This window comes from Perca flavescens, chromosome 23, assembly GCF_004354835.1.
Source record: "Perca flavescens isolate YP-PL-M2 chromosome 23, PFLA_1.0, whole genome shotgun sequence".
Taxonomy (NCBI): domain Eukaryota; kingdom Metazoa; phylum Chordata; class Actinopteri; order Perciformes; family Percidae; genus Perca; species Perca flavescens.
This window is the reverse complement of record NC_041353.1, coordinates 24,642,819-24,670,588: the sequence shown is the minus strand read 5'-3', so window position 1 is coordinate 24,670,588 and position 27,770 is coordinate 24,642,819. Positions and strand designations below refer to the sequence as shown.

Sequence of the window (27,770 nt, the reverse complement as noted above, 5' to 3'; positions counted from 1 at the left end):
TCGCCTAGACAGGGCTGGGGCTGGAGCTGGAGCTGGAGCTGGAGCTGGAGCTGGGCCTGGGGCTGGAGCTGGAGCTAGGGCTGGAGCTGGGGCTGGGGCTGGGCCTGGGGCTGGAGCTGGAGCTGGGGCTGGGGCTGGGCCTGGGGCTGGAGCTGGAGCTGGGGCTGGGGCTGGGCCTGGGCCTGGGCCTGGGCCTGGGGCTGGAGCTGGGGTTGGGGCTGGGGCTGGGCCTGGGGCTGGAGCTGGGGCTGGAGCTGGGGCTGGAGCTGGGGCTGGGGCTGGAGCTGGGGCTGGAGCTGGAGCTGGGGCTGGGGCTGGGCCTGGAGCTGGAGCTGGGGCTGGGGCTGGGGCTGGAGCTGGGGTTGGGGCTGGGCCTGGGGCTGGAGCTGGAGCTGGAGCTGGGGCTGGGGCTGGAGCTGGGGCTGGAGCTGGGGCTGGGGCTGGGGCTGGAGCCCCAAGATACTCGGAAGAGGTGACTGATGGCTTGGCTTGTTTGCTGAAGATCCTTCACAGCAGTTAGATGTTTCTCACTTTTTGCATGAGACTACAGTGCCCGTACACCCAACGTTTAATAGCTAATTGCAGTAGGCTTCAAATACATTATGAGGAACTGGCTTTAACCGAGACCTAAGTTCAAGCCAAGTATCTCTAAACTTGCAGTTCCCCATATCAAAGAATAAAATCAGTTTTATGTCTGTGGTACAAGAGACTCGCGCCAACAACACACAGTGGATTGCCTGCAATATAAGTTGCATGGTGGTCTTATTTGTATTCGTAATACAGCTAATTATATTTGGACTAGTGAAAAAAAGAACTACTACACCACGGGATCAAGAAAAAAAAACATTCTAAAGCGCTGCAGGAGCATTTCAATGAGCATTAGAGGTAGCGTTAATTTAAGCAAATTTAAGACCTTTGAACAGAGATGGGGACTCAAGTCTGAGACTCGGAGTCGAGTCGCACTTAAGGCGCACAAACAGCTGACTTCAGACCTGACTCGGACTCGACCCAAAAGACTTCAGACTTTACTTGCTACTCGACCCAAAAGACTTCAGACTTTACTTGCTACTCGACCCAAAAGACTTCAGACTTGACTCGAGCTTCGAGACTCGTCAACAACTTGTTTCCATGCAATTATTGCTTTTTAAATCTAAATGTATTCATGTATTTCTATTTTCGTTTATTGGCGCATATACGGGGAAACGTATGACGAGCTGTATGCCCACTGCCCTTTGCCATAATGTGCAACGTAACGCATCCGCCTATGTGCGCACACTCACATATAAAAAAATGCATTGCCGATGGCAACACCAAGTCCTCCCGGAGTTGTGCCTTTTGTCATTAGTTTTGCTTTCAATTTTGTAAACAGTGGCAGTAAGCAAACAGCTACATGCAAAGTGTGTGGCACCAAGATAAATGATGCCGGATCAACAACGTCGGACTTCATCAGGCATCTCAAAACGCACCTAAATAGGTCAGTCAAGGTCATACGTCAAGTGTTGTGCTAATGCTGGGAACAGGCAAATAGTATCTTATAGTTAGTAGTCGCTAAAGCTAAGAAATCCATGGCGCACAGGAGGCGGGACGCACGGATCCATCTCCCCAGGAACAACACTGTGTTGGGTGGGCAAACTCATGTGATGCGTAATTGATCCCGTGGATGATTGGCTATTAAGTGAACACTGTGTAGCCGGTCCACCAAACACTGTCTTGACTGTCTTAATTCTGCACATATTTCTGTTACTGTAGTCCTATTTACTATTTCATTATTTCATCCATGTGTGGCGCAGCGGATCTGTGCACACTGTCACCTGCCGTGGAGACGCTGGCCTCACTAACCTCTCCTCCTCTGAGTCGGGTCTCCCTCGCGCTGGACTCAGTTTCACTGAGCGTTCTAACAGTTAACAATAAATGGCATTACATCAGTGACTTCAAACTGCTCATTGTGCGTAATTTCGACTGACACTGAGATGCATGTTGTTCTGTAACTGGTGTGGCGCTGCCACTTTTCTCTTGATTTCCACTTCAACATTAGACATTTTTTTGAATGAAAGATATGTTACATTTAGCATATATCGTCACAGGTAACAAGCTAACCATTGCAAATCGTTGTGCTAATGCTGGGTACAGGCACATTGTATCTTTATAGTTGGATCCATATGATGTGACAGAGAGGTTAATATTTCACCAGGTCCGAGGGCTAGATGTGTTAAGAAAAACCCCATAAAGTTATCCATACTGAACTGTATGGATGGTAGCTATAGGACATGCTTTGAATTCATAAGATTTAACAATAGTGTTAGGGACAGATCAGATGGCCAGAGACTTGAGACTTGACTTGGACTCGTGGCAAAAGACTTGAGACTTGACTTGGACTTGACTTGATCTTGCCCCTCAAAGACTTGAGACTTGACTTGGACTCAAGCTCAAAGACTTGAGACTTGACTTGGACTTGCAAAAAATGACTTGTGAACATCTCTGCCTTTGAAAGCCTAAAATGTTGATTTTGAAATTTTAGACTTTTTAAGACCCCGCTGAAACTCTGCTCTAATGTCGATGCTGTCCCCCCTGACAGGACAATACATACTTCATCTGTCTTTTTTATTATCTCCAAATCAATACAATGTAGAGACTTACTTTTTTTGTTTCAACGAGGTCCTCTGACAATTGTAGGCCATCCAAAAGTTGTTTTTTTAATTCATTATGGAATTACAGTGTCTTGGTAACATACAGTAAATAAATATTTGTGAATCCAAAACTTGCGTATGTTCCCTTTGCTTCTTGACTTTTGGAGCCATTGTCTCGCCGTAGCTGAAGCTCGTTAACTGACAGCTAGAGCTTTCTAGAAAGTCCTTTGGTGCCTTTGTAGTCCTTTCAGAAGCTTAGCAATTCAGCCTGAAACTTTGGAGACTTTGCACACTTTGAACAAGTAATGAAAATTCAATATTCTGCCGTCGATGCAGAACAGTGGAGATCCAAGATGGCGGCTGACTGATGGGTCTATTGACCAATCACATGAAGATTTGACAGAGGAAAAAGTGTTCGGTCAGACAATAGGCTCGTTCGAGATGAGCCAGATCTGCACAGAATCAATCACCGGCGATCGCAGCCCAATGCATGCCGGTTAGATTTGTGTCCGACTTGATCCCGACTTGCTCTGACGTCATGCACACATGGGCAACGATAATCTCACGAGACCAAGGCGGCCGCAGTTCTGAGACGCAGGTAGCGCAGTAGCTTTTCACCAACTGCAAGAGCCAGGTGGACGCAGGCGGACCCAGGGCATGCTGGGAAACGCCGGCCTCTCAGCTGATCGAACAGCTGATTGGTTCAGAATCGACTCAACATGACGACGTTTCATATAAACTTTTTTATTGATTTTTAATCGGAGGGATTTTAACTGCTATTTGTCTGATTTAAAGGCTTATTCTGTACAGAACACCTGTTGTGAGGCTGATAGTTACGTTTAGAAGTCAGAGAGACTAAATCTGTTCAGGTTATGGATCATCTACAGTCTGTTGGTAATTAAAATCAGCAACAGATCGCATGTAGAGAATTTTGACAGCTACTCTGTCATAATAAAATCAACCGGAGACTGTGTAGGAGCTGATAAATGGGTCTGATAACATTTTATTAAATTGGAATCGGACCACAGTGTTTGTGTCACTTCCTGTTCAGCCTGAATGCTGCTGGAATCGGCTGGAAAACTGTCCGACTTGAGAGCGGACTTTTGTCACCGCCCCCCGCTGCTGCCGCCTGCTCTCGTCTACTTTACAGGCGAGGCGCAGTTCATCTCGAACGAGCCTATTGAGATAAGCCTAGGGGAAGGACTTCTATTCAGTGTTCGAAGATGAATACAGCGAGGCCATGAGAGCCCCCGCAGGCCTGGAGGCTGAAATGAGTTTGATTTGTATGGGCTGAAATATGTGCCACCAGAAACTGAATTTGAATCATTTATATTTGAATTGCTAAACTTCAATAATTGTATTGAAAAACTGAATCTGAATAGTATAATTTGAAATTAAAGTGCCCATATTATGAAAAAAAACAAATTTTCTGGGATTTGGGGTGTTCTTTTGTGTCTTTGGTGCTTCCACATGCATACAAACTTTGAAAAAAATCCATCCATGCTGTCTAGAGTGAGATACGGTTTCTGAATGTGTCCTGCCTTCATTCTCCTGGTGAGCTGTTGAAAATCGGCACGGCTTTCTACGTCACAAGCCGAAACGAGCTGGCTAACCACAACCGTTAGCTCGTAGCGGTAGCGGTAGCGGTAACAAAGAAAAGAGGTCTCACTCTGTAGCTAAAACAGAGAGCAGGTGAAAAGAGGATCTGCAGCAGTGAGAGAGAGCTGTGCAGTACAACAAAAATATGGTGTTTTTGTCAAATTAAACCATGTAAACCTATTCTGGTACAACCTTAAAATACAGTTATGAACCTGAAAATGAGCATAATATGGGCGCTTTAAATGTATTCGTTTGGAACTGAAGTCCAATAAAATGTTATCCTCACTGAAAATTAAACTCTCTATATATCTTGACGTTCAGTTCTCAAAATTCAGATTCAAGTTAGTTGAAGGATGAAGGAAGAGCCTTCAAGCACAGATTGATAGAGTTCAGTGGCACAGATACATAGGACTCCTCTTCGGCCAATCAGCACCTACGTTTTGGAGCACAGTTCCCGCCGTGAAACGAGGAAGATGTGCTTGCCTCGCCTTGACCCAGAGACTCATAGATAATATAATCTACTTCATGTTCAAAATGTAATGCCTAGTGCTAGTAGTCCTAGGTTTATTAGTCACATTCTTCCACTTAAGTAAACTTAAATTGAACTATCGCTACTTACCTTTGCCTAGCCTACTGCATGCAAAATTGTGTGACTATCCATATTTGAAAATACATGTTAATTAATTTAAACATTTGAATGGTAGTGGTTTACTTTGTACATCAGCAAGCCTGCAATACGATGTGATGTAAGAGATATTCCCCTGACGCAAAATAGCAAATTATTATTTGAGTCTATTTTTATCAACTCTAATATCTGATATCCTTCCTTAGAGCGTTTTATATAAATATTGCAATTAGTTTTGTTTGTGATTTAAAAGTGTAGCTTTAGCATCATGTGCAGTAACAAACAAAATAAAGAGACTAATGAAATGTGTTAATACAAAGAATATTTATTTTAATCCGTTCACAGATCTGAGTCCAAACAGAAACACCCTTCTGAACGAAGAGTTTCTGCTTCAAAGTGAAGTTTAAACAGACAGAAATGTCCAGGCTCCAGAACTGAACTAATGTGAGGATATATAGAGTGGAATTTTCAGTGAGGATCAAATTTTATTGGACTTCAGTTCCAAACAAATAAATTCAATTTCAAATTATACTATTCAGATTCAATTTTTCAATGCAATGATTCAAATTAAACAATACCATTTCAAATGATGTTATTCAAATTCAGTTTTTCAATGCAATTATTCAAGTTTAGCAATTCAAATTCAAATGTGAGTAAGAATGTTTAACAGCACATAGAATGGGCCTTTCATGTGAACGTAATGCTGCTAGTGTTCAGCAGTCATTGAAGTCAAGTCAAAGTGTTTATATTTGCTCTTCTAAGCAATCTATATCAAACTGAATTTAAAAGAAAATAATGTTTTACATTTTAGAATGGACAGAGAAAGAACTGGATAGTTATCATTAACAGCCAAAGCCACAAAGTCATGTAACTTAATCTCCTGCAAATTATGTTCAAATGCGTTTTGCAAACTCAAATATGGAGGATAAATAATGCCACTAGGTTGGCTTTTTTTAATTCAATGTATTAGACGTCTCCAGACATGCACTTTGTTACGTAAATGGGATGGCAATATTCATATTGCTCTCATGGCTGTAAAAGCCCTCAAATCCTTTTTATATAGGTCATGAGTAATCTTAGTTAGGACACTTCTTCCAACTTCTAACATGGCAAGTCTGAACTGAATGCTGTCAGATTAATTTGACAGCTACAAGGTTAAACAAATACACGCTAAGAGAGAGATCTACCCACAGCACTGTAATACATGCACAGGAGCCCTAACAGCTCTGGATCTTGGAACAAGAAAAGAACAATCTGAGGATCTTGCAGATAGGCTATATAATTTGGGGCAAGGTCTTTAAAAGTAATCAGATTTTTTAATTAATTGTAAAAGCAGGTAGCCAGTGGAAGGATGCCAGGATACAAAAAATATAGAGAGCAGAGGTAAAATAGTCCAGCTGATGAAGACTTAGACGTAAATACCAGTTTCAATGTTTTTGATAGAGAGAAACAGTCTAGTCTTTTACATGCTCCTTTTAGATGCAGAAATTGTGTTTAACGCCAAGAGAACTACCACGTGGGGTTACACAAGGAGACAGTAGACCAATTTGAGAATAATATATTTGCACAGTCTAGTCAGTCTCATTACGATTTAGTTGAAGGAAATTCTGAGACATCCACGTTCAGAGTGGGACAGTGCATCAAAGATCATAAACGGCTGTACCAAATTACAAAATGCACATCATCCACCATATTTAAATGAATAAAAATATAGTATTGTATTTTCATTTTTCACATTGCACATTTCTGCAAAATAACATTACTCCTCACTATGCAACACACCTTGCTCAGAAGCGTCCTAAATGAATGGACATGTATTCCTCTTCATTTTTGTCCAAAAAAGTTGCATGTTACCATAAAACAATAGATACAACCTGATGTCTTGTGAGTCTAGTTTCTGTGTAAACAGAGGTGAATTCTCTCTTTATAAGAAAACATAGTTACAACTCTTGTCTCTCCAACAGCTTTAACAGATTGTTTCCCATAGTATGTGTGTGTGTGTGTGTGTGTGTGTGTGTGTGTGCGTGTGCGTGCGTGTCAAATGCATCTACCACATTGCTAGTGGCTGTTCAAGATCGAGCGGGTTGCCTTCCCAGCATTGTATCACACTAGGCTCCTGACATGATAAAGTAGATCTTAGGGCTCCAGCTTGTAAAATTTTCCCTGTTCTGACACTTTCCTTCCCTGCTCAGAAATGTCATTGGAGTCTTCAAAGAGAGCATATATATAACAGCTTCAGAATGGAAGAGTAGGAAATGTTCTGAATATAGTGTACAGTTAAACTGATATTGATTTTTTTACGTGTCTAAAATACATGCTGCTGTCCCTGTCCAAATTAGTACATTTTTTAGCTTCTGTGTCAGTACTCCTGTCAGTTTCTTCCAACTGGGGGCATGCCAACCGCCATCTAATGTAGGTAATACACTGACTATGGATAAGTGCCTTATACAACCCCACTTCAGAAAAACCATACTATCCCTTTAAGGCTAAATCCACACTAATATGTTTCTGGGCTTGGGCGTTTCTGAACCTCTAAAATGGAGACATTTGGAAACACTGCTGATCCCGTTTAAGTTGTAAAACTCTGGGGTTGCGTTGTAGTCTGGACGGGCAGAAACGGAGACCTTTGGAAACGAGGATGCAGACATCCAGGTCATTCGGTCTTATCGTTAAGTAACACTTCCAGCTCGTTGTCGGTCCAAGCAAATAAATCCCTGGTCTTACTTTACGCCATTTCTCCAAAGTATTTTCTGTATTATAACTACAACTTACACATCCATTAATTTTCTTTAAGTAACTTTAGACAATCCACTTCCCTTTGACAATGGCGCACCCATGCAAAGTGTATGCAAATGGTCATGTGATATGCGTTGTCAGTCTTGTTTTACGTAACGGATGGAGATCATTTCTGATACGGAGACTAAACGCTTGTGTGGATGGAGATTTTTCTTTCAACACGCCGTTTATAAATGAAAACGTAGTATTGTGGATGTAGCAGAAGATCTCTGCAGGTCCACCCAAAAGACAGGACACCGCCTGAGAGGAAGACTGGAGTGATGTATGACATCATCATGGCATCCTATGTGACAGCTGTGGGGAACACTACGTCACTGAAACAGCAAAAAAAGAGAGTGGTAGAGGCAGGGGTTGCGTTATCAAATGAAGTAAATATAGAACTTTGGACAACTGAACAATCTCCATCGTAACTGTACAACCTCCATTTGTTGATGAAATCTGTGAGATTCAGTTAAAAACAAGTAAGTGGACCTCGATTTAAGATCATTTTGTTAAGTTATAAAGGTCAAGAATATATTGTACTACCAATTTAGACTCTTGTTAGTCTTGTTTGTGCACAACAGACCTGATTCAGCCCCTGAATCTCTCTAGAGACCAACTCTGCAGGAGGATGTTGCCCAGGATCCCTGTAGCCCAATTTCCATATTTCTCTGTAAAGCCTTTTAATGTGTGACACTGATCACAGTAGCACAATTACCCCCACCTTACACATGCACGCATTCAAAGGAGAGAAGTTTTCCCAAGCTGCTACAGTAGTTTCTGAGGGCTTTCCAGGCCTCATCACCACTTTCTCAAAGCTGCTTGACAATCTCCTAATCGTGCTGCTCATCACCTCTGCCAAACTTTCTTACTTTTCTTCTCCCCTGAGTTCTGATTCCATTGCTTGGCACCTGCCTTCAGTGTCTGACCCACAGCCAAGAGCAGCAAGGCCTTGCGTGAGATAGGAGTAGACCTCTCCTATTCACACTATATCAACTCCCCGAACACACACTCATGCCGTAGCACTTGTGTGCCCTTGCCCATTCACTTAGTCATTTCCGCACATTTAATGCGGGGGGCATTAGTCTCACAGTAGACTCCATTTAACACCATTAAGCGTTTGCATGGGCACAGAAAGGGGAGATGGGTATAAGTGTGTCCTGGGTGTGAGTTACTTCGGATGTGACTCCAGAGAATCAAACACAAAGAGGCAGCTGTATGGAAGGCAGCAGGACAGCCCAAGGGCAGCGAAATAGTTTGGCTTCCAAACCCTGGCAGAGAGGAACTGAGTGACCAGTGGAAAGGGAAGCAAAGCTCAAATAGAGAAGGGTGATGCAGAATAATATTTTCTCCTCTTTCCTGTCTTTTCTATACACATACAAATGGTGTGCATGGTACAATTCCTGCTTGGAATTGTTGGACTAATCATCTTTGTTTCACTTGATGCCTTATTTTTGCTGTATTATAAGGATTGTATTATAAGGACTCCTCAGCACTGTTCTCCACAACAGCATTGTAAAGGAAGTAAACATTCTATTGAATTACCATTCAGTCTAATCTTTGCAAAAACATACTGAGATGCCACTTCACACAGGAAAAAATGTTATAGGTCAATTGCATTCCTCTGGCTCATAGAGAGTTACACCAGCTGTGTAAAATTGCGTTACTCGTGCTAGTTTGATTGCTCAAATTGAAATATTTGAACTCAAACAGATACGAGAATGGTGGGAACACAACATAAGTCGACTGTGCTACTTTTATTACCTGAGCATTAGTCTCGCATTGACAGACCTATAGCCCCTGGTAAGGTCTGGCTACACCACACATAAACTCTGGGACAAGAGAAGAAAACGCTCTGGGTTGTTTGCATTTCTTTAAACCAATTTACAATCCTCTTGGGCGGCGCTAAGATTTGTACGCAGCAATGGTGGCTCTACAAAATAGTCTTAGGAACTTGTTTTGGTGGAACATTTGCACCCTGCAAAAGAAAGCGCCATATATAATACTAAATGAAGTTAACTGTTCACACAATACAGTAACGTGAGCTATTTAAATTAGCTGGATAGATGTTTAACGTTATTTTCTCTTAACAATGTACCGCCGTGTGTACTTCATATATAGCAATCATACCAATCTGTCCAAAAACGTCCCAGTTACAGAGTAAATGCCGTAAATATATTCTTTGTAAATCTTAACAATAATTTCCCGAAAGAACCGAGCAGGCCTGCCTTGTTGCACGATCCAAATGTTCTTCAAAACTTGTCATTTTCTGAGTGTAGCTTGCTAGCTCGAAGTTTTTTTGTTTCCCAAAGTGAACGGAGTTTAAGAATGCCAACACACAGAGAGCGGAAGGTGAGGGATATCAGGCAATTATTCTGGAAATGTACTTCAGGAAATGTACTTCCGTTGATATTCCGTTGTGCAGAATAGGACTGCTACACTGACCTCCTTGACGCGCATGCTTTGTAATTTTAGCACTGACAGGTCGGGACGTTGGGACAGCGACAATTTCACCAACAGATGAATGAAGGACATGTTTACTTTACATTCCTAATCGTGCACAACAAAACTCAGCAGTACACCTTTAACTAGAGCAGGCTGTTAGGGCCATTAAAAACCAATTGACCTCAATTATCATAAAACACAGAAGTCTGGTCCCCTACCAATAAGCCACTGCTGTTGTATTTCCTTACCAGTAACTTCAGTAAGATAGCAATATAATCAAAACTTTAGATTTTACAATTGTTATTGCCATGACAACGAGAAGAACTTTCTTATAGGCAGCCAAATGTTAAGGATGCCATCGCTTTACTGTAACAAGGCTTCGAACAGGGACAAAGAGTTTAGCTTGCCTGTAGAGGAACCAACACATAAAATCCAATGGGCAGTCGCCATTTGGCAGCAGAAAAGGGAAACTGCTGTGCACTACTGATGAATGCAATCTATTGGAGAGCAGAGGCTCCACCTTCAAGCTTCTACTCACAGAGGAAGCTGGTCAGCTTGGCAGAGGTCTGCCTATCCATCTCAGCACCTGCACACAGAGGACAGGACCTGCAGCCATACAGTGGAGGAGCAAGAAGACATACTGATGAGGGACAACCGATTCCTGCTAGCTATGTGTTGGTGGTACAGAGGGAAATACAGTGCATGACAATGAATAACCCAAATACAAACCCCAGAGACACTCCACCAGCAGACTGAAATGTCATGACTCACCTACTGGTGTTGGATATTTAAGAATACTGGCAGAATCGTCTCACAAAAATGTACTGTATTACAATATTCATCGATTTTGATCCAATCATTATATATCCACCCACTTATTTTGTCAAGAGCAGGCAGTTCGAGCCTATCCCAGCTTACAATGGCCAACAGATATCTCAAGATAGCAGTGTAAGATGACATATACTGTGATAAGCAACTCCTGCATCAAACACAGTCAGCTGTAGCATCTATCCTGGTAGACTTCTTCGTCTTGTAGCTTAGCAAATACAATTACTTCACTCATTCACTTTATTTTATTCATTCAAGAGCGGAGCTTGTGATGAATGGAGTTATAGTTGTATAAGTAGAAGTAGTGGGGGACATGTCCAGTGTCAATCCTGCCTCTCACATTAATGTGTCCTTGGATAGCCCCCTGTTTGCCAGTATGATATCCCGTATGCAGTCACCAGTATGAGTGTCTGTAAGGTGTGGACTACATGCTTTGATATGTTTTTATTGCATATGTTATTTCTGATCCCACACTGCAAATCAGCTTCTCTTTGGTATAATAAAGTTAATCAACTCAACTGTGTACAAACTGTGTGTATAGACAAGACAGGGATGAATAAACATTTTAATTTCACCATCCCGATTTTGTTTCTGCAAGACATGTTCGCAAAGATGCTAGTGCTGAGACAGGGTCAATGTAGTCCTCAACCCCTGCCAATCCGACTTCAGAGATAGTCATTATAAAACGCAAAAGATCAGTCATTGGCTGGCAAAGGAAACCAACACGTGTGTGAACCAAACTGATTGACACAACAACAGCGGGAATGGGACATAATAAGGTCACAACTATAGGAACAGATAGCGCTCAAAATATGATTGCCGCTGCAAGGAGTCTACCATTCGAGCATTTGCCATGTGTGACGCACATGACACAAAGGGTGATCCCCGTGACTTTACGGGATGGCGGATTTGACAGCGTTTTTGCCAAATGCCGTAAAGTAGTTGGACACTTCAGACCCACAAACAAGCCTCAGCAAGCCTCTCATGGACTAGTAGAGAAGTCCATTGTCAAGGATGAACCGAAACGCTGGAATTCAACTCTTGAAATCAAAGAGCAACGCTGTACAGCACAAGCACAACTTAGCCATGCTAACCTCAGCTGAATATGACAGGCTGGCCAAGTTGGAAACGTTGCTGGAGCCCTGCAGGTAATGTTATTTCTCTGTTTTCTCCAATTTTACTGATAAACACAAGTTCAAGGACCTTAAGTTCTTGCCTAGAGCAGAGAGGGGAGAGGTGTAGCAAAAGTTGAGTGAGATGCTGAAGGATGGAGAACCTGCACCACAGGCCTCTGGAGAAAAAGTGGAGCCAGAGCCACCATAGAAGAAGATGGCCCTCGTACTGATGGGATCAGAGTCAGATGATGAGGTACTGTTTACAGGTTAACCTCTAAAGAGGCTGAGGCCTGTGTCAGCATGGAAACATGTCCACTACAGCGGTGGTTGTCACAAGCAGGTGCATATGGTAAGCTGGCCCATATTGCGAAAAGGTACTTGGCTACGCCTGCCTTAACAGTGTCATGTGAGAGACTGTTCTCTTTGGCAGGCAACATTCTGCAGAAGAAGAGTTCAGCTCTATCATCTGAAAATCTGAACAAACTAGTCTGCCTGAGCAACTAGACTGTATGATTGGTTGACAGGGGAGCATGTTGGCACAGATGCACACTTTTTGAAATAGTATCTTTAACCAAGAATGTAAAGACAGTTCCCTGTCTCTTCACATAGAGTATATTATGGCATTCTATTTCTAAAATAGAAATATGCCTACTTATTATTGCATTCATTTGAGTGGTTACTGCAAAAAAATACAGGTAAGCTTTTTGTGACTTTGTAGCAGACATTACAACAATTTTAACAGTTGTTGGTTACTGCTAATATGTCTGCAGTTCATATGGATGCCTCAACAAATTAAGATTGTTATTGAACACTTGTTTAATAAATGTAAATGGTTGAGATAATAAAACTGAAGAATTTGTTTCTTTAAACCAGTTTGTCATGCATTTATTTATTTCAACACTACATGTTTACAAGTAAATCCTAGTATTTTAAATTTGCGATTAATCGTGATTAATCACAGCCCATGACTGTGATAAAAAAAAATTTAATCAATTGACAGCATTAGGTTAAACAAAAAAAGAGAAAAGCAGTTAAGGATACTAATGATCATGCTGACAGGTTGCTGTGCTAGTTAAACATTTCCTTGTCCAGAGCAGAGCAGAAAGCAGCTGTAAGGCAGAGACTTTGATTGTCATATGACTGTCAGCACATGCCCTGTAGCAGTCAGAAAGATACACTATCTACAAGTCTGCAGTGCGGCCTGTCTGTAGTTCTGCCAGAAGGGTTGACCTAAAACAATGGAGGCCGCCGCTTGGGTGCATGTTGGTGTGTGTACCTGGGACATGCAGGCTCCGGTGGACAGCACAACAAAGCAAAAGCTGCAGTAACCCTCAGCTGTTTCATTAGTTCAGTCCAAGGGTTCAGGAGCTACTGTTCCTGCTCTGACATAAATTATTTTGGCTTGAAATTTGACATTTGCATGAACTGGGGTAGACGCTCCATATTCATGCTCCATCTTGAAATACGTTAGCCAGTAAGGGACATACAGGACATACTGCTCCACCTTTCGCTGTCACATGATGAACTCACAGGTGCTGCTAATGCTGCTAATGGGTATCGTAGCTTCCCGGCCCCCGGCAAGTTTGAAGAAGGAAACATGGAGGACCACACATATTAAAAATCCAAATTTCAGGAACAGGAGTCTTCTTCTTCTTCTTTGCCCAGAAGGATATTGAAAAGAGAAAGAGAGCGGCTTTTTGAAGTGTGAAGGCTACCTTAGCTGTAATACGTACTTTGAACTGCGTGGTGCAAGAGAGTTGATTGCGATGTACGATCTCAACGCTAGATGGGAGAAATTCCTGCACATTGGACCTTTAATTTACCACAAATTCTTTATCAGTCTCTACCTTGACGTTGTGTTCCTATCTTCCAAGTGACAATTACAGTCTATGGATTTTTAGTCCACTATGAAATCCAATTTGCTGTAATTTGCTTGCAGACCTTAAGCCATCAGTAAACAACATGTCTGTCGGTATAACTACAAGCCCTTAAGCAGCCATTCTTCCCAAAAACAGTCACTACGTTTACATGCAGCCAATAACCCGTTCAAAACCCGAATATTAGCAATAACCTGGTCGCGCATGGCCATGTAAACACCGGAAAAAACCCGAATATGCTCATATTACGGTTTTTAAAAACCCGAATATGCTACCTGGGTTACCCCTTTTCTAACCCGAAATTTTGTTCATGTGAACGGGTATCGGCATATCTCCATCAAAAGGAACATTGATTTGTGTTCTGCGCATGTTCTATTCGCAAGGAATCTTGGTCTTTTGAGTAGAGGAACTTCTTGTATGCGCCAGAAAACATAGTTATAATAATAATAATAATTATATACTATAATAATATAGTTATATATATATCAATGCAGAAAACCTGCACGCAGTATACCGGAAGTAAACAAGAAGTAGAGGTAAACATGGCGAGTCGCAGTACAGCACCACACTTTTGGAGCGAGGAGGAAACCAATTTCTTTATTAGTGTGGTGAAAACCATGAATATAATATCTTTTGTTGACGGCAGAAAGTACCGAGATAGTGAGATTTATAAGAAGGTGACCGAAAAGTTATTGCGTCTTAAGGTTGTCCGTACGTCCAGACGCTAACCGCGCGTCACATATTCCATGTATACAGGAGTCTCTCTGCTCACGCATGTAAACGTGTTATTCCGAATGTTTCAGAAACCCGAATAGTGACCTTAACCCGACCATAACCCGAAAATCGACAGCTTGTAAGCGTAGTCAGTGCTGCATTTAAACAACGCGCATCCAGGCAGGAAGTCCAGTTGGAGTAACAGATCATTACATTTAAAGGCTTATCATCAGACACTAAAATACTGCACAGCACTTTGTAATACTCACAGATAGGAAAGTTATCTGGAAAGTCTCTCAACTATTTTATCTTTTGTCACAACATGAGGTAAACAGTATATATACAGTGTTAACGTTACAAAGTAATCTACCATTTTTTTTCAAGCAGAGCTTGAAAAATCATGTCAACATCATCAAATCACAACAGCTCACTTAGGATAGAAATAACATTAATATAAACATTTTTGCCACAATGCAATGAAATAAGGGATGACTATTTAGCTTTATAATATACACAATATTGTGTATATACATTAGGCCTTCCTGCTGTCTAAGACACCTTTAACAGCAGTTGCAGAGCATTTATTCTCCAACTATTTGAGGACTAGCCTGCTTTTCGTTGCTTGTGTGTTTAAAAGATGTGCAGGGTCTCTCTTTGCTCTAAGTGTGTTTGCAGCCTGCAGTCACTGCAGTGTTTATAGTGTTTATAAATCTGTGTTACATCTGTGTCTTGGTAAGGCACTATTCAGCTGCTGACTATATAATAATTATACTATCTGTTCATTGCCTTTTTCATTTATTGTTACTTGTTTACTTGTTACTGTACTGATTTGTCTTAACTTTCCCATAAATGTTGCCATTGTGACTCTATAGGTCATGTCACTGTAATATTGTACTTAGCACCGCCGCTACATCCCTATGCAGTCACCGCTAACTGTTTAAGGATGTAAGTCCCTATGCAGTCCGACTCAGAGACAGGAGTTTGAAATAATTTATGTAAAAATCATGTATATTTGGAAAGCTCTGTTCCCTGAATCTCCCGAACAGGTGGGGATTGCAAAGTTGGCATGACAAAAGGTGTCACAATGGCCACATTTATGGAATTTTGTTTTGGTGTGGCTGAGGAAGTGGTTTATATCAAATAGATTGTTGTATGCACAGCTTGCAAAGCATTAAATAATTCCTATTTGGTATGGCAGTGCAGTTCACCTGTTATGCCTGATCTTTTAATGCATGCCCATGGCATGCTACTGTGAGCAACTGCGAATTACTCCAAAGACATTAGACTTGACATAAATCCTGCAGTGTGGTCCTGGCAGCTGTGGCCTGTTGTTGAAGGAGGCCATAAAGGGCTGAGGATTAAATGTACATGCATGTGAACCGAGCAGTTCATTTACGTGCTTACGTAAACTAGCAGACGTTGTTCAGTGGAGAATATACTAAATGTGCTAACAGTTGATTCTTGGAACACACCGATCCTTCCAGGAAATAACAATGCATGTAAAATCTGCACTTTATGACTCTTCAACGCTGTTCTTGTAGGCTTTCACTTCATTTTTCCTCCTTTGACGCGTAAAAATGCAGACATGATATATGCAGGAGATATATGTTCCCTGCATCTCCCTCGCCCTTTCTGGTGGCACTTCTAACTGCCGACTGCTTTTCCCTGCACTATCAATCAGGCCTGTTACTTTGGAGCTGATAAACACTGAAGCCTTCAAGCTGTCAGTGGAATTATTTAAGTTTTCCTTCGGCCAGCATGGAGAGTAAACATTTTCTTTGACTGATAACAAAAACTTTGGAGATATCCCTGAACACACATGCACCAGCAACAATCAGAGAGGAACCTCTATATGTATTCAGGCCCACAGTGTTAATAACAAGAGATGACCACAAAATAGTGAAACAGTCCATCTAAATATATGTGTTAAAACCAGGCAATATATCCACTGGGTGACGAAATACTTTTGAATGAGTGTGGAAATAAAACTTCTATCCAACGGACTTTTCCATGCACATTTACCTCCTGTCGCAAATGGATTTCATCAACTGGCACAACTCCTTATTCACAGCCCCTCTTGTGTTGTGTACAACAAACATGGTCTCACGACAGACCGTGAAATGGTCACGTTAGTTTTAATCTATTGATTTGTGTACACCGACACGTTTATGTAGTTTTTTTTCGTGGTGGTCAGCACGTAATGGGAAGCATCTATACGGAGGTTGGGTTTAGGAAAAGAAGAAGAACAGGGAAAGGACACTTCACACGCCGGGACATGATCCGCCGTCTCTGGGGGACGCGCGACAACAACGGGACGGTTGGATTTAGGAAAAGAACAATGGGGAAAGGAAACGTCACACATGGGACACGATCCCCAGTCTCCTGGGTGAAAGTCCTGTGATGTTTGACCCATCCACCCCCACAACCAACCTCCCTACGCGGATTTTCGGCATTTCATACTACTCGCTCCCGTAGTCGTGCTGTGATCACGAAAGATGCTTCCCATTGAAATACGTTAGTTTAAAAAACACGCTGACCACCACGAAAAAAAACGAGATAAACGTGTCCGCATACATGAATCGATTGATTAAATAACGTGACCATTTCACCAACTGCCGTGAGACTGGGTTGGCACGACATGTGTTCCAGTATCCAGCAGACACAAGCTCAGACCTTAAGAAAACCCCTGACTCACCCATTTCCTGGGTCGCCCCCTGGGTCTTTTCTCCCCGGTTTCCTCAGCTTTCTGTGAAGACATAGATTAGGAGTAATTAGTCTTTATCCTGACTATCACTTCATGACATACATGATATGAACATTTTATATTAAACACCTGCAAAGACATACATATTCTCTGGCACACATTTAAGGTATTAGAAGGCCACACCAGTATTAAAGATGCCCCAGTCTTTAAGTAACGTAATACACACTAGAGCTCCAAATGTGTTAATACACCCCTGAGAATAGTCCCCAACAAATGCACTATTTCCTCCTGTGAGTAATGTTTGCTAAAACTACAGTGACCAGCTGTTTTAGGAAATGACTTATATACCACTACTTAATACTGAATACCTGGATGTCCCTGTATGTTTGGCTCGAGGGGAGGGAATTACCTTATTTACTGAGATAGTAGAATGATTTGATGTTTGTGAGAATTGGGTGAGATTGGACCCTGCTGACTGTCCAGCGCATCGAAAAGCCAAGCTCCGCAGTCATCCACAATTAACAAGACCAGATATGTGTCAATAATTCATCGAATTACATCCAGGCTCCCTGGCTCTGGTTGGCAGGGAGTCAGGTGAAATCTTATTTAAATTGCTAAGCTGCGATTCATTTAGCAGACAATGACCAGCAAGTATCAGTTGGTGGTGGTGTTGGGGCATGTATGTGTGGCTTTCTGCAGCTATTTTGCTCAGTAAACAACACCAGCTCCTCTGTCATCCTGAGAACATGCCACCCAGCCTGCTCACATGGCAGCAGGTGGAGTGTTTCAACACATCACTGCCTGGATCCCAGAGTCAAAAACACACAGGAAGCAGGACCTCTTAGACCGTGTTCACACTAATGCAAAGACCTTCTTCTCTGTTTTGGCCATCCATCCAAAATTAGTGGCCCACATGGTGTGCACAGGAAAACTGGGCTTAAAAGAACAACAACACACAACTAGAATTGTTAACCTTTCACAGGCGTGGTCGAGTACTTTGTTATAGCTGGAACATTTAGAAGCCAACTTTTGGCTGCATCTGTTTAGGATCACTAGAGTTGTGTTACTCACTTATGCATGACTGTAATGATTATTAGTAACAAGTAGTGTTTACAATTAAAAATTCAGCAATTCTGTTGTATCATAGTTACGAGTCCCATTAATGCTCTGTTCCAAACATTACAGGGAGATCAGCTTGTTTGCTCTCTTCAAGGGATGATCGATATCATTTCTTGTTCACTGGACAGCCGGATCCAGGATATGTTAGCGTGTGTAAGGTGGCATTGGAGCTGTTGAAAGTAATTCTTTGATTTCACTCATTACTGCTAATGTACAGTAGCGTATAAACAATACTTGTGTACTTTTCCAATGAGTTTCAATCACACAATACCAGAGGTGGAAAGAATCAAAGCGCACTATGTTTTATCATAGTGCTTGATTACGATTTAACTGAAATACTTCTATATTTCACACCTTTGTACATGATGGTAGCAACACACACACAATTGTATTGCTGACTGACTACTATTAGGCTATATTAACAGAAGAAAAGTGCCTTCTGTTGCTCTGACTTTTTAGTGTGGATGATGAAGTGTTAGAAACCGAAGAGACTACCGGTACACTGGTGATGACAGAATGAACAGTATTTGACTGATTTCACAAGTTACATTAAAGCATAATACAGACACAACAATGATGTCTTGTCATGTAACATTCTAATGCTCTGCTAATGCAGGGTTTCTATCATGACATATCAAATTGCTGGCTAGCCAATCTGTGTACTGTAATCCCAGTTCTCTGTTTAGGATGCTGCATTTTTAATGTGGAGATTTAATCGTCTGAAAGCCAACACCCTGTTTAATTAGTCATCAGAGTGTTTTATATGTCTGAGCAGGGAGCAGTCCCCAATACCCAGGGATCTGACACCCCTTTCAGCAGGATGGCCTTCCAAAGCCATTACAAATCACCATTAGAAAAAAGATTATTTAAAAATTATTTAAAAAAAAGACTTTGTTAAGGAACCATTTTCTTTATGGTTAAACAAACTACTGGGTTAAGGGAAATATTGTGGTTAAAGAAACCAAACATTAACTGTGATTAGTAACTGGGAAGCAAACACTTTATGACCCATCTATTCACCCCCATTTGTAACTATTCTCACGTCCAGACTGCTACAACAATGCAGGCATTTTGGCCCGCCTTTATGTGTCAGGTGGTAAGTCACCGTGGGTACGCGATCTGTGCTGCCTGCACGATCCGACATGCGCAAGATGTTCGCGCATGCGCGTGCAGGCAGCACAGATTGCGTATACCACATAGCAATGAATCGCAAAAGGGGAGTTTGTAGTGACAGAAAGACTCAGACTTCATTCCACATGGAACCAAAATGGTGTATGTTCATGTAACATGTAACAACTCCTTTATTATTTTGGATTGGCAACCACGTAAACACCTCGTAACGCGTAGCGTGAGCTACATTTAAAAACATCACAACATTCCCACACTACATGTCACAAAAATAACAATGTCGATATGCAGTTTGGGATCAGTGACAATAAGTACTTAATTTCAATATCTTTATAAAACAGACTGCATAATGAATAACATAAAATGTAGCCTACAAAAATATGTCGCCAGTTGTGCTGCGTGGCCGTCAAGGGTTTCAACGTGTGCGTGAAACAAATAGTGTAGGGAAACCCTCATGTTTTCTACTACGTATTTATGCACATGCGCATATCGGATCGTGCTGGCAGCACAGATCACGTACCGACAGACACACTTCATAGGACCTTGTTTGTTTGAAGCATGAGGCATTTACACTTTCTTCATCAACCTATCCACCTAAGACACCCTAATCAAAGTAATAACAGAACTTTAATTATTCACAAAGCCTTGTTAAGGGTGATTTCAAGTGTTTAAACAAACGACCAATCCTGCTGATTTTCTGGAAAGGTTGGTCCAAGATTTTGGAGAGAATTACCCTGTGTTCAACCCCAAAACCTGACATTTTCTGTACATAATGCCTTCTTTTTTTCAGAATGGTGTAAAAACTAGTCTATATTTTGTAGTAACAGTCCATTGTGTGCAGTACAATTGTTTCTACTTACAAGCTGCCATGATATCTGCCAGAGATTGCAGAAGTGATTGATGTGGAGGAGGGGAAGCAAACCTTTAAAGAGTATAAGTTAAAGGTGTGGGCTGACCCAGGACTCTTTCATCTGGAAAGATTGATATCTTCAGTGTTTATCATAACAATACCAGATGAGATGAGATTGGATTATGGCGAGAGCAGAGTGGTTCACTTCTCAAAGTGCTGGGAATGTTTACAGTGGTTCATGGTGGCAAGGGAGCACTAAGGCTGCTGTCATCATGAGCCTAACACAGTTTTATCTACCTAATGAATGAAGACACAGGGACTTGCCCTGGCCTCGCTGGGATGTACAGTATCACAGCCCAAACGCAAGGTGGGATTTTGCTGTAAAATTCCAAAAGCTTTTCTCTGGATCAGTTTTTCTTTGCAACTTGTAATCTTTTCTCATTCATCAACTCTATCTCTCATGCACACAGTCTCCTCTCTGTGTACACAAGTGTGTGAGAGTGCTATGAGTTATGGCCGCCGCGTGTTTCTATAATCACGGATGGACAAATAGGTTCCTGTTTTTTCATATGTGTTTGTGTTTGCAGTTGAAAACCGGTTTCTATCGTTGAAAGATCGTGTTAAGGTAGACTGGAACTTGCTTCTGTGGGCTGCACATAAGCGAACGAGCACAGGTATCAATTGGACACATTCCTGTAGCTGTTTCTTTAATACTTTTACAGGACCTGAACATATTTTTTCTTTTTCCCATAACATCCTTCTCTGGGTACATCCACAAAGACATGTATACTATCGGATCAGTTAGTGATCTTTTAAAGGCAGGGTTGCTAACATTTTCCAATATACACGTTTTTTAATATATTGTTTAACGGTCTTTACACCCCGACAGCAATAAATAACTTATGGGCTTTTGAAAAAGGAGTGAAAAAGATCATCTGTAGCTGCTGTAATCCTTTAAAAACTCCCACCATTCAAACATAACGGGCCGTTTTACGCTGCTCGTTCCCTACCCCTCCTGTGAACGAGCCAGAGCCCAGCGCGCGTCGTCGCCAGCAGAGATACTGCAAGTCTGCTGAAGAATGGAGGAGCAACTCGGCAAGAGTTGCCGCTGCCGCGCCTACCGGCATCCGCCTGCCCTGCTAAAAAGGCAAAGAAAAGAGACTGAAGGAGAAAAAGTGGCGACTAAAAGGGCTGCGGATACAGAGAGGACAAACTGGAGTAAACATTGGCATAGCTTTTCAGCAACGGCGACAGCTGAGGGAGCTGCAAGGCAGGGAAAGTGAAGCTGTGGTTGCCGACTTTCTGTTGGACAGGAACGTTACGTTTCGGTAACACTTAACAAGAAGTTACACAAAAATGTAGGTAGTTACTAAGGAACGAATGAGGAACGAATGAGGAACGACTGGTTAGTTAATGAGATGTTCCTGAATGACTCAAGCACTAATGATCATTCACTTGATGAGGAGACTGGGAGTTACTGTATTAATGAATCATTAGTTAATAGTAAGTTATGAGAAGTTACTGAGGAACGAATGCATTCCTTTATTCGAAAGGTAAACAAAATGCTTCACTGATGGTAGTTAATGGTTAAGTAATCATTTGTTAATGGTTAACAACTCAGTATGATAAATGACTTTATTTGCAGGTACGCATAATGCTTAACTAGTGCTTGAGCCCCTGCCATTCAGGAACTTCTCATTACCTAACCAGTCGTTCCTCGTTCATTCTTCAGTAACTTCTCATTCACTTACTATTACCTAATGAATCATTAATACAGTAACTCCCAGTGGGTTTATCAGTAACTAATCATTAGTGCTTGAGTCCCAGTCATTCAGGAACTAACCAGTCAGTCCTCATTGGTTCCTCATTCATTCCTCATTGGTTCCTCATTCATTCCTCATTGGTTCCTCATTCATTCCTCATTGGTTCCTCATTCATTCCTCATTGGTTCCTCATTCAGTCCTCATTCGTTCCTCAGTAACTACCAGTCCTTCCAGAAAAATGCAGAGTTTTTTTTGTGATTATTGCGGGCAAAAATCCTTGATTATGCGGCACGTTTTCTTAAAAAATGCGATGGAATATGTGGGATATTTCTGCAATTTTTTGCAATGAAATTGCGGGAACTTGCAAAAATTGCAGGAAAAACTGCGGTTTGATGAAAAAGAGAATTGGGATTTTGAGAATTTGCTTTTCGATGATGTTCACATCACATAATTACGTCACTTCATAACGTTCCCATGGCAACAGGGGCAAATGGCTGCTCTTGTGTGAAGTAAATGCAACATTTTTCAACTTTCTGCTAAGATATATGGGACTTTTTTTGCAACGAAAATGCGGGGATTATGAAATCATGCAAGCCACGCATATTTTGCGCGGAAATCAGCAATTTATGCGGCAAAAGTGCGGCGTATTTGAAAGAATGCAGCCCCCGTATCAATATGCGGACTTTGGCTGATTATGCGTTGAATTATGCAATCGCATAATCACGTTTTTCTGGAGGGACTGTACTACCTACGTTGTTGTGGACCTTATTGTAAAGTGTTACCTACGTTTTTATTTAGTTTTGTTTATTGGGAGTGTAGGGGGTGGGGGGGGCGGATTTGTTGTTTTCAAGAAATGTCTAGCCAACGCTAGCAATTTATGTTGTGTTAGTCATATTGTCCCAATGCTAATGTTAGCTTCCCTGTTGATCTAGGCTACTTGTAAGCTACACTAGCTAACGTATGTTTACATATTCTTATCTAACAGAATCTAACAGATCTAATTTGTGTTACGTTATATGGTCCATGTGTCATTTACATATTGGCTTTACACAAATGTGCTGAAGCAGGGTATACGTTTTTTTTTTTTTTTTTTTTTATTATTTTGCAGTAATGACAAGGATGATTCAATGTCGACACAAAAACACGGATCGATGAGACCACCTCTCCGTGCTGTGCCAACTATTGTTTCACAGTCTGTGTCCAACCGGTTAGTAGCATTAGGCCTAGGGCTTGATGCAGAAGTCAACATGGATTACAGTTCTCTTTGATGGGTAACAATACACAATGAGTTATTAATGATATTGGTATTTAATATTTGCGCCAGAGAAATGGTAACAGTACTGTTGTTTATTGTGGATGACGTTCTATATTATCAAGGACAATCACTGCCAGAGTAGTTTGCCACAGCTGATGATACTGCCACATCCAGTGCCAGATCCATCCGCTAACAGTGGAGCACTGGACAAAGTTTTGATTACTATATATTTATTATTGTTTATATGAAAAATAAACAAGTTTTACACCACAATGGTTGGAATTATTTTATGCAGCATGTACGGAAATGAGCTATAATGTCGTGACAGTTGAAATAACATGAATGGAAAATTATTTATCATTTTTATATTTAAACAAAGTATAAAAACAGAGGGTACTTTGTACCAATAATTCCTCCTGGGAAGAAATAAAAAGGGAAACTATATTAAATTGTGTAGTTGTAAATAAAATGAAGTAATTTGATGAGTGGAATTGCAGTCCTTTCTCCACTCTGCTCAGCAGCAGAAGCAGAGCGGCGCCTCGCTTTGAAGTGGTGCTCGTGCACGTCTCTGAGCTGGGGGAGCGCCAAGGGCAAGAGGGAGGGGTTGGATGGAGCCCAGAGAAGATGCTACTTTCAAATCTCGCTAGCTTCTCAACCTTACCAACCTGCCTTTAACAGTCTATAGGTCAGGAGTAGGGTTCAGTATTGTTTGAAAATTGGCAATACCAGTGGCAATAATGTACCTGAGATTCGGTAACGATATCAAAAACAATACTGTTTGATCAGAGAATAAGTAAACACGACTACAGATCTGACCAGACATTCCACGCCACATTTAAGTACTGGACAGTTATTGAGTTTCGGCTAATGTGTGTGTGTGTGTGTGTGTGTGTGTGTGTGTGTGTGTGTGTGTGCAAAAACCGGGAACATTATACTTCTGGGGTCCTGACAGCTTTGTGGAGCCAAAATACTGGACCCCCAAGTTTAAAGGGCTCTTTGAGGGTTAAGACTTGGTTTTAGGATTAGGGATATAATTAGGTTATGGTTAGGGTAATGGTTAAGGTTAGGCATTTAGTTGTGATGGTTAAAGTTAGGGTAAGGGGCTAGGGAATGCATTACGTCAATGACTGGTCCCCACAAAGATAGTGAGACGTACTATGTGTACTATGCACTACAGAAGAGGCAGCTAAAATGCTTTGTGTTATTATTACAAGTCATAGTTATATCTTTACTGTTACTATAATTACCACTGTTCATTATGTAATTCCATTATATAAAGTAGGCTATATAATTATAATGAGTCATATTTCAGTATTTCTGTTTATTTGTGTGTGTGTTTGTGTCTCTCTCTCTCTCTCTCTCATCCCCCCCCCCCCCTCCAACCGGTCGGGGCAGATGGCCGCCCACCAAGAGCCAGGGTCTGTCTGAGGTTCCTGCCTGTTAAAAGTAATTTTTTTTTGTTGCCACTGTCACACCAATTGTTTGCTCTTGGGGGGGGATTGTTGGGTCTCTGTAAATTATAGAATGTGGTCTAGACCTGTAAAGTGTCCTGAGATCATTTCTGTTATGATTTGACGCTTTAAATACAATCGAATTGAATTGAACATACAAAATGCTGCAATGACATCTCGGATGTTTAAACTAATCTCACTGACAAAGAGAAAACACACAGGTAGGTTATGATTAAAGTGATGATTAGGCAACCACACAAATCCTGAAAGAACCATCAAAAATGTTTTACTCTAAAAGATGATAAGAAATTATAAGAAATAAGTCACATTAGGATGATATGGTGGCTGGAGAGACCATGAGCAGGACAAGGATTGCATGTGGAGAACTTCAGCTGACTCTGGGTCTGCACTAAAACCTGAATGATCTGCATTTCTCCTCATGGTACACTTAGACATTTTTGCTCACTATTTTGGACACTTATTCATTTTTCCAAATTGTTTTAGATAACCTAAATGATAACAATGGGCAGCAACTTCAACACAACAATTAGAACTACTACTACTACTACTACTACTACTATTATTGATCCCGCACATGTCCACTCCTAAAGCCATGTATTGGTTGTGGAATGTAAGTCAGTGAATGTCCCCAAACGTGACATTAGTAATCGTGTGTGTGTGTGTGTGTGTGTGCTTTAGGTGCTGAGGCTCCTCACCTTCTGCGCTGCCTTGGAGGGGCCCTTGTTCTTACTTCCTTTGGGGCGGCCCCTCGGTCGCTTGGGGACAGGCTCTCCACTGGGCTCCTGAAAGGGAGGGGTTGTGTGACATGGGTGGAGGACAGGAAACAAAGCTTTGAACCCCCCCAATTTGGTCATTGCTTTATGGGTCAAGACCAAATGAGGGACAAAGGTTGTGAGTGTGTGTGTGTGTGTGTGTGTGTGTGTGTGTGTGTGTGTGTGTGTGTGTGTGTGTGTGTGTGTGTGTGTGTGTGTGTGTGTGTGTGTGGGTGGGTGGGTGTGGGCAGAGGGTTAGTCTTATATATCCCTAAACTAAACAAGCCTGGGAGAGCACTTCATTGTTGAATATGTATAATCAGGGCTTGGCATTAGCACCTGCCAAATTAGTGTATATATATATATATATTAACACTGGTGGGTGGCTGGAGTACAGTGCCACAGCTGTGACCCAGTGTGCAGCGACAGCCCACGGTCGGAGTACGGTGGCCCGTACGGCACATCAGACCAGCAAGCCGCATCGATTCCTTAAAATATCCCCCAGAGCTCCGTTCAGCGCGCGTACGCGACATGGCAAGCCGAGGCAACAGTTGCGTCTGTACAGGTCATAGACTGTATAAGGTTTAGGTTTGTAGAAAAAAAACTACACAGAGAGAGCGCGCAGTAGGACCATTTAGCAGGACATTTTGGTCTGTGCGCTCCGCTTCCCGTCCCCGAGGGCGCGTGCCGGCTGCTAAGTGACACACGAGCGCGCTCCAAATCACTTCCAACTTCTTCCAACTAAAGCTTCTTCCCCCCCTGAACCACCTAGGAACCACTTATGCAATAGGAAGCTACTCTTTTTATGTCTGTGTTTTATTCGGTTGCATGTGTTCGCACAAAATGGAGCTTTACGCACATTACCAGAGCTGAATATTTGATGGCTGCGTTGTTTTCTGCATTTTTATGTAGTCTTGATTTCGGTGTTTTCAGTGCTCATTTACATTTAAAAGGGTTGTTAATCTGGTCCTTCAGGTTAATTGTAGCACACCATGGTCAACTTTATTCAAATAAAACCGAATAAAACACAATGTCCCACAAAATAGCGGCTATAGGGAAGATGCTGAGTGGCTAGTAGCTTTGGGGAGAAAAAAAAAGTGAATGTCAAGCCCTGTTTATAATATATTCTATTTAACTCATAAAAGCCAGCAGCGGGCTGCTGTGTGTCTGAAAGTCTCCGGTTGCTCTCATCTACGGCCAGCCTGCGGTGGCGATGGACGTGATTTTGGTGTGAAATGTTGGTTGGGAATGTTACTCAGCAGTGAATCACATCCCATCTATAAGCACTCACAGAAACATGTTCAAAGCCCTCAGTCGCCACGGCGTCTCTGATTCAGCGCACGCATGCATCTGCAGAACTACATTAATTACCATAGCCTACTTTTCTTTCTTTTTTTTTACTCATGTTGTCAATTAAAGATCATCGGCCAGAGCCAAGACTGGAAACAGGCGCATTCCTCATCATGTGTAGGCTACGGGCGTATATTCAGCCTATAACAAGTAGCCTAGCCTATATTTCGAGGGGAAATGTCTATGTTGATTGCGTTCCTTTACATATAGAAAAGTATAACTTGATCGTAGTAAATGATAGGCTACTTACAAGTCATAGGAGAGAAGCTATGGTGGATTGGATTGCACACCCTGCTTCAATGTCAACATGGAACAATCAATTACAAATGCAGCTCACTTTAAGACAGACTATAGGCCTATGCAATTTGTGCAGTTTCATAAAGTAGACTAAATCAGAGCGACATATAACCACCTTGCAGGACCTGCGGTCCCTGCTGAAGTTTAACCTCGACTCTCCGAGCAAAGTAAAGTGTGTAAAAAGTAGTAGGCTCCCACATCTAGGTCACACAGTGTGCAAATAACGTGCAGCGACAGGACGTCTGCCCGCCGCAGAGCGCCTTCCAAAAAAGAACAGCAGCGAGACACATTAGCTGACTTACTTTTTGTGGTTTCCTCGGTCTCCCCGGCCTCCTCTTTTGGGGCTCCGCGGGCCCCGTGGGCTCCTGAGAGCCAGAGCTCTCCCCTGGCTCGTCCCCGCGTCCGCTCATGGTTCCCGGTGCTGCGGCTCCTCCGTTCTCCCGGTGAACAGAAAAGAAAGAAATTATAGAGGGAG

The 27,770-nt window shown here is 41.9% G+C and overlaps 1 protein-coding gene across 1 annotated transcript; it reads right to left on the bottom strand.

The window, feature by feature from the left end:
- Positions 1-4: 4 nt before the first annotated feature.
- On the bottom strand, positions 5-27,770 carry hmga2 (high mobility group AT-hook 2). Its single transcript, XM_028571363.1, has 4 exons — positions 27,598-27,770; positions 25,592-25,678; positions 17,301-17,351; positions 5-505 (listed from the first exon to the last, which is right to left on the bottom strand). Exons 1-4 carry the CDS (start codon positions 27,703-27,705, stop codon positions 5-7), a joined length of 747 nt encoding a protein of 248 aa, XP_028427164.1. The 5' UTR covers positions 27,706-27,770.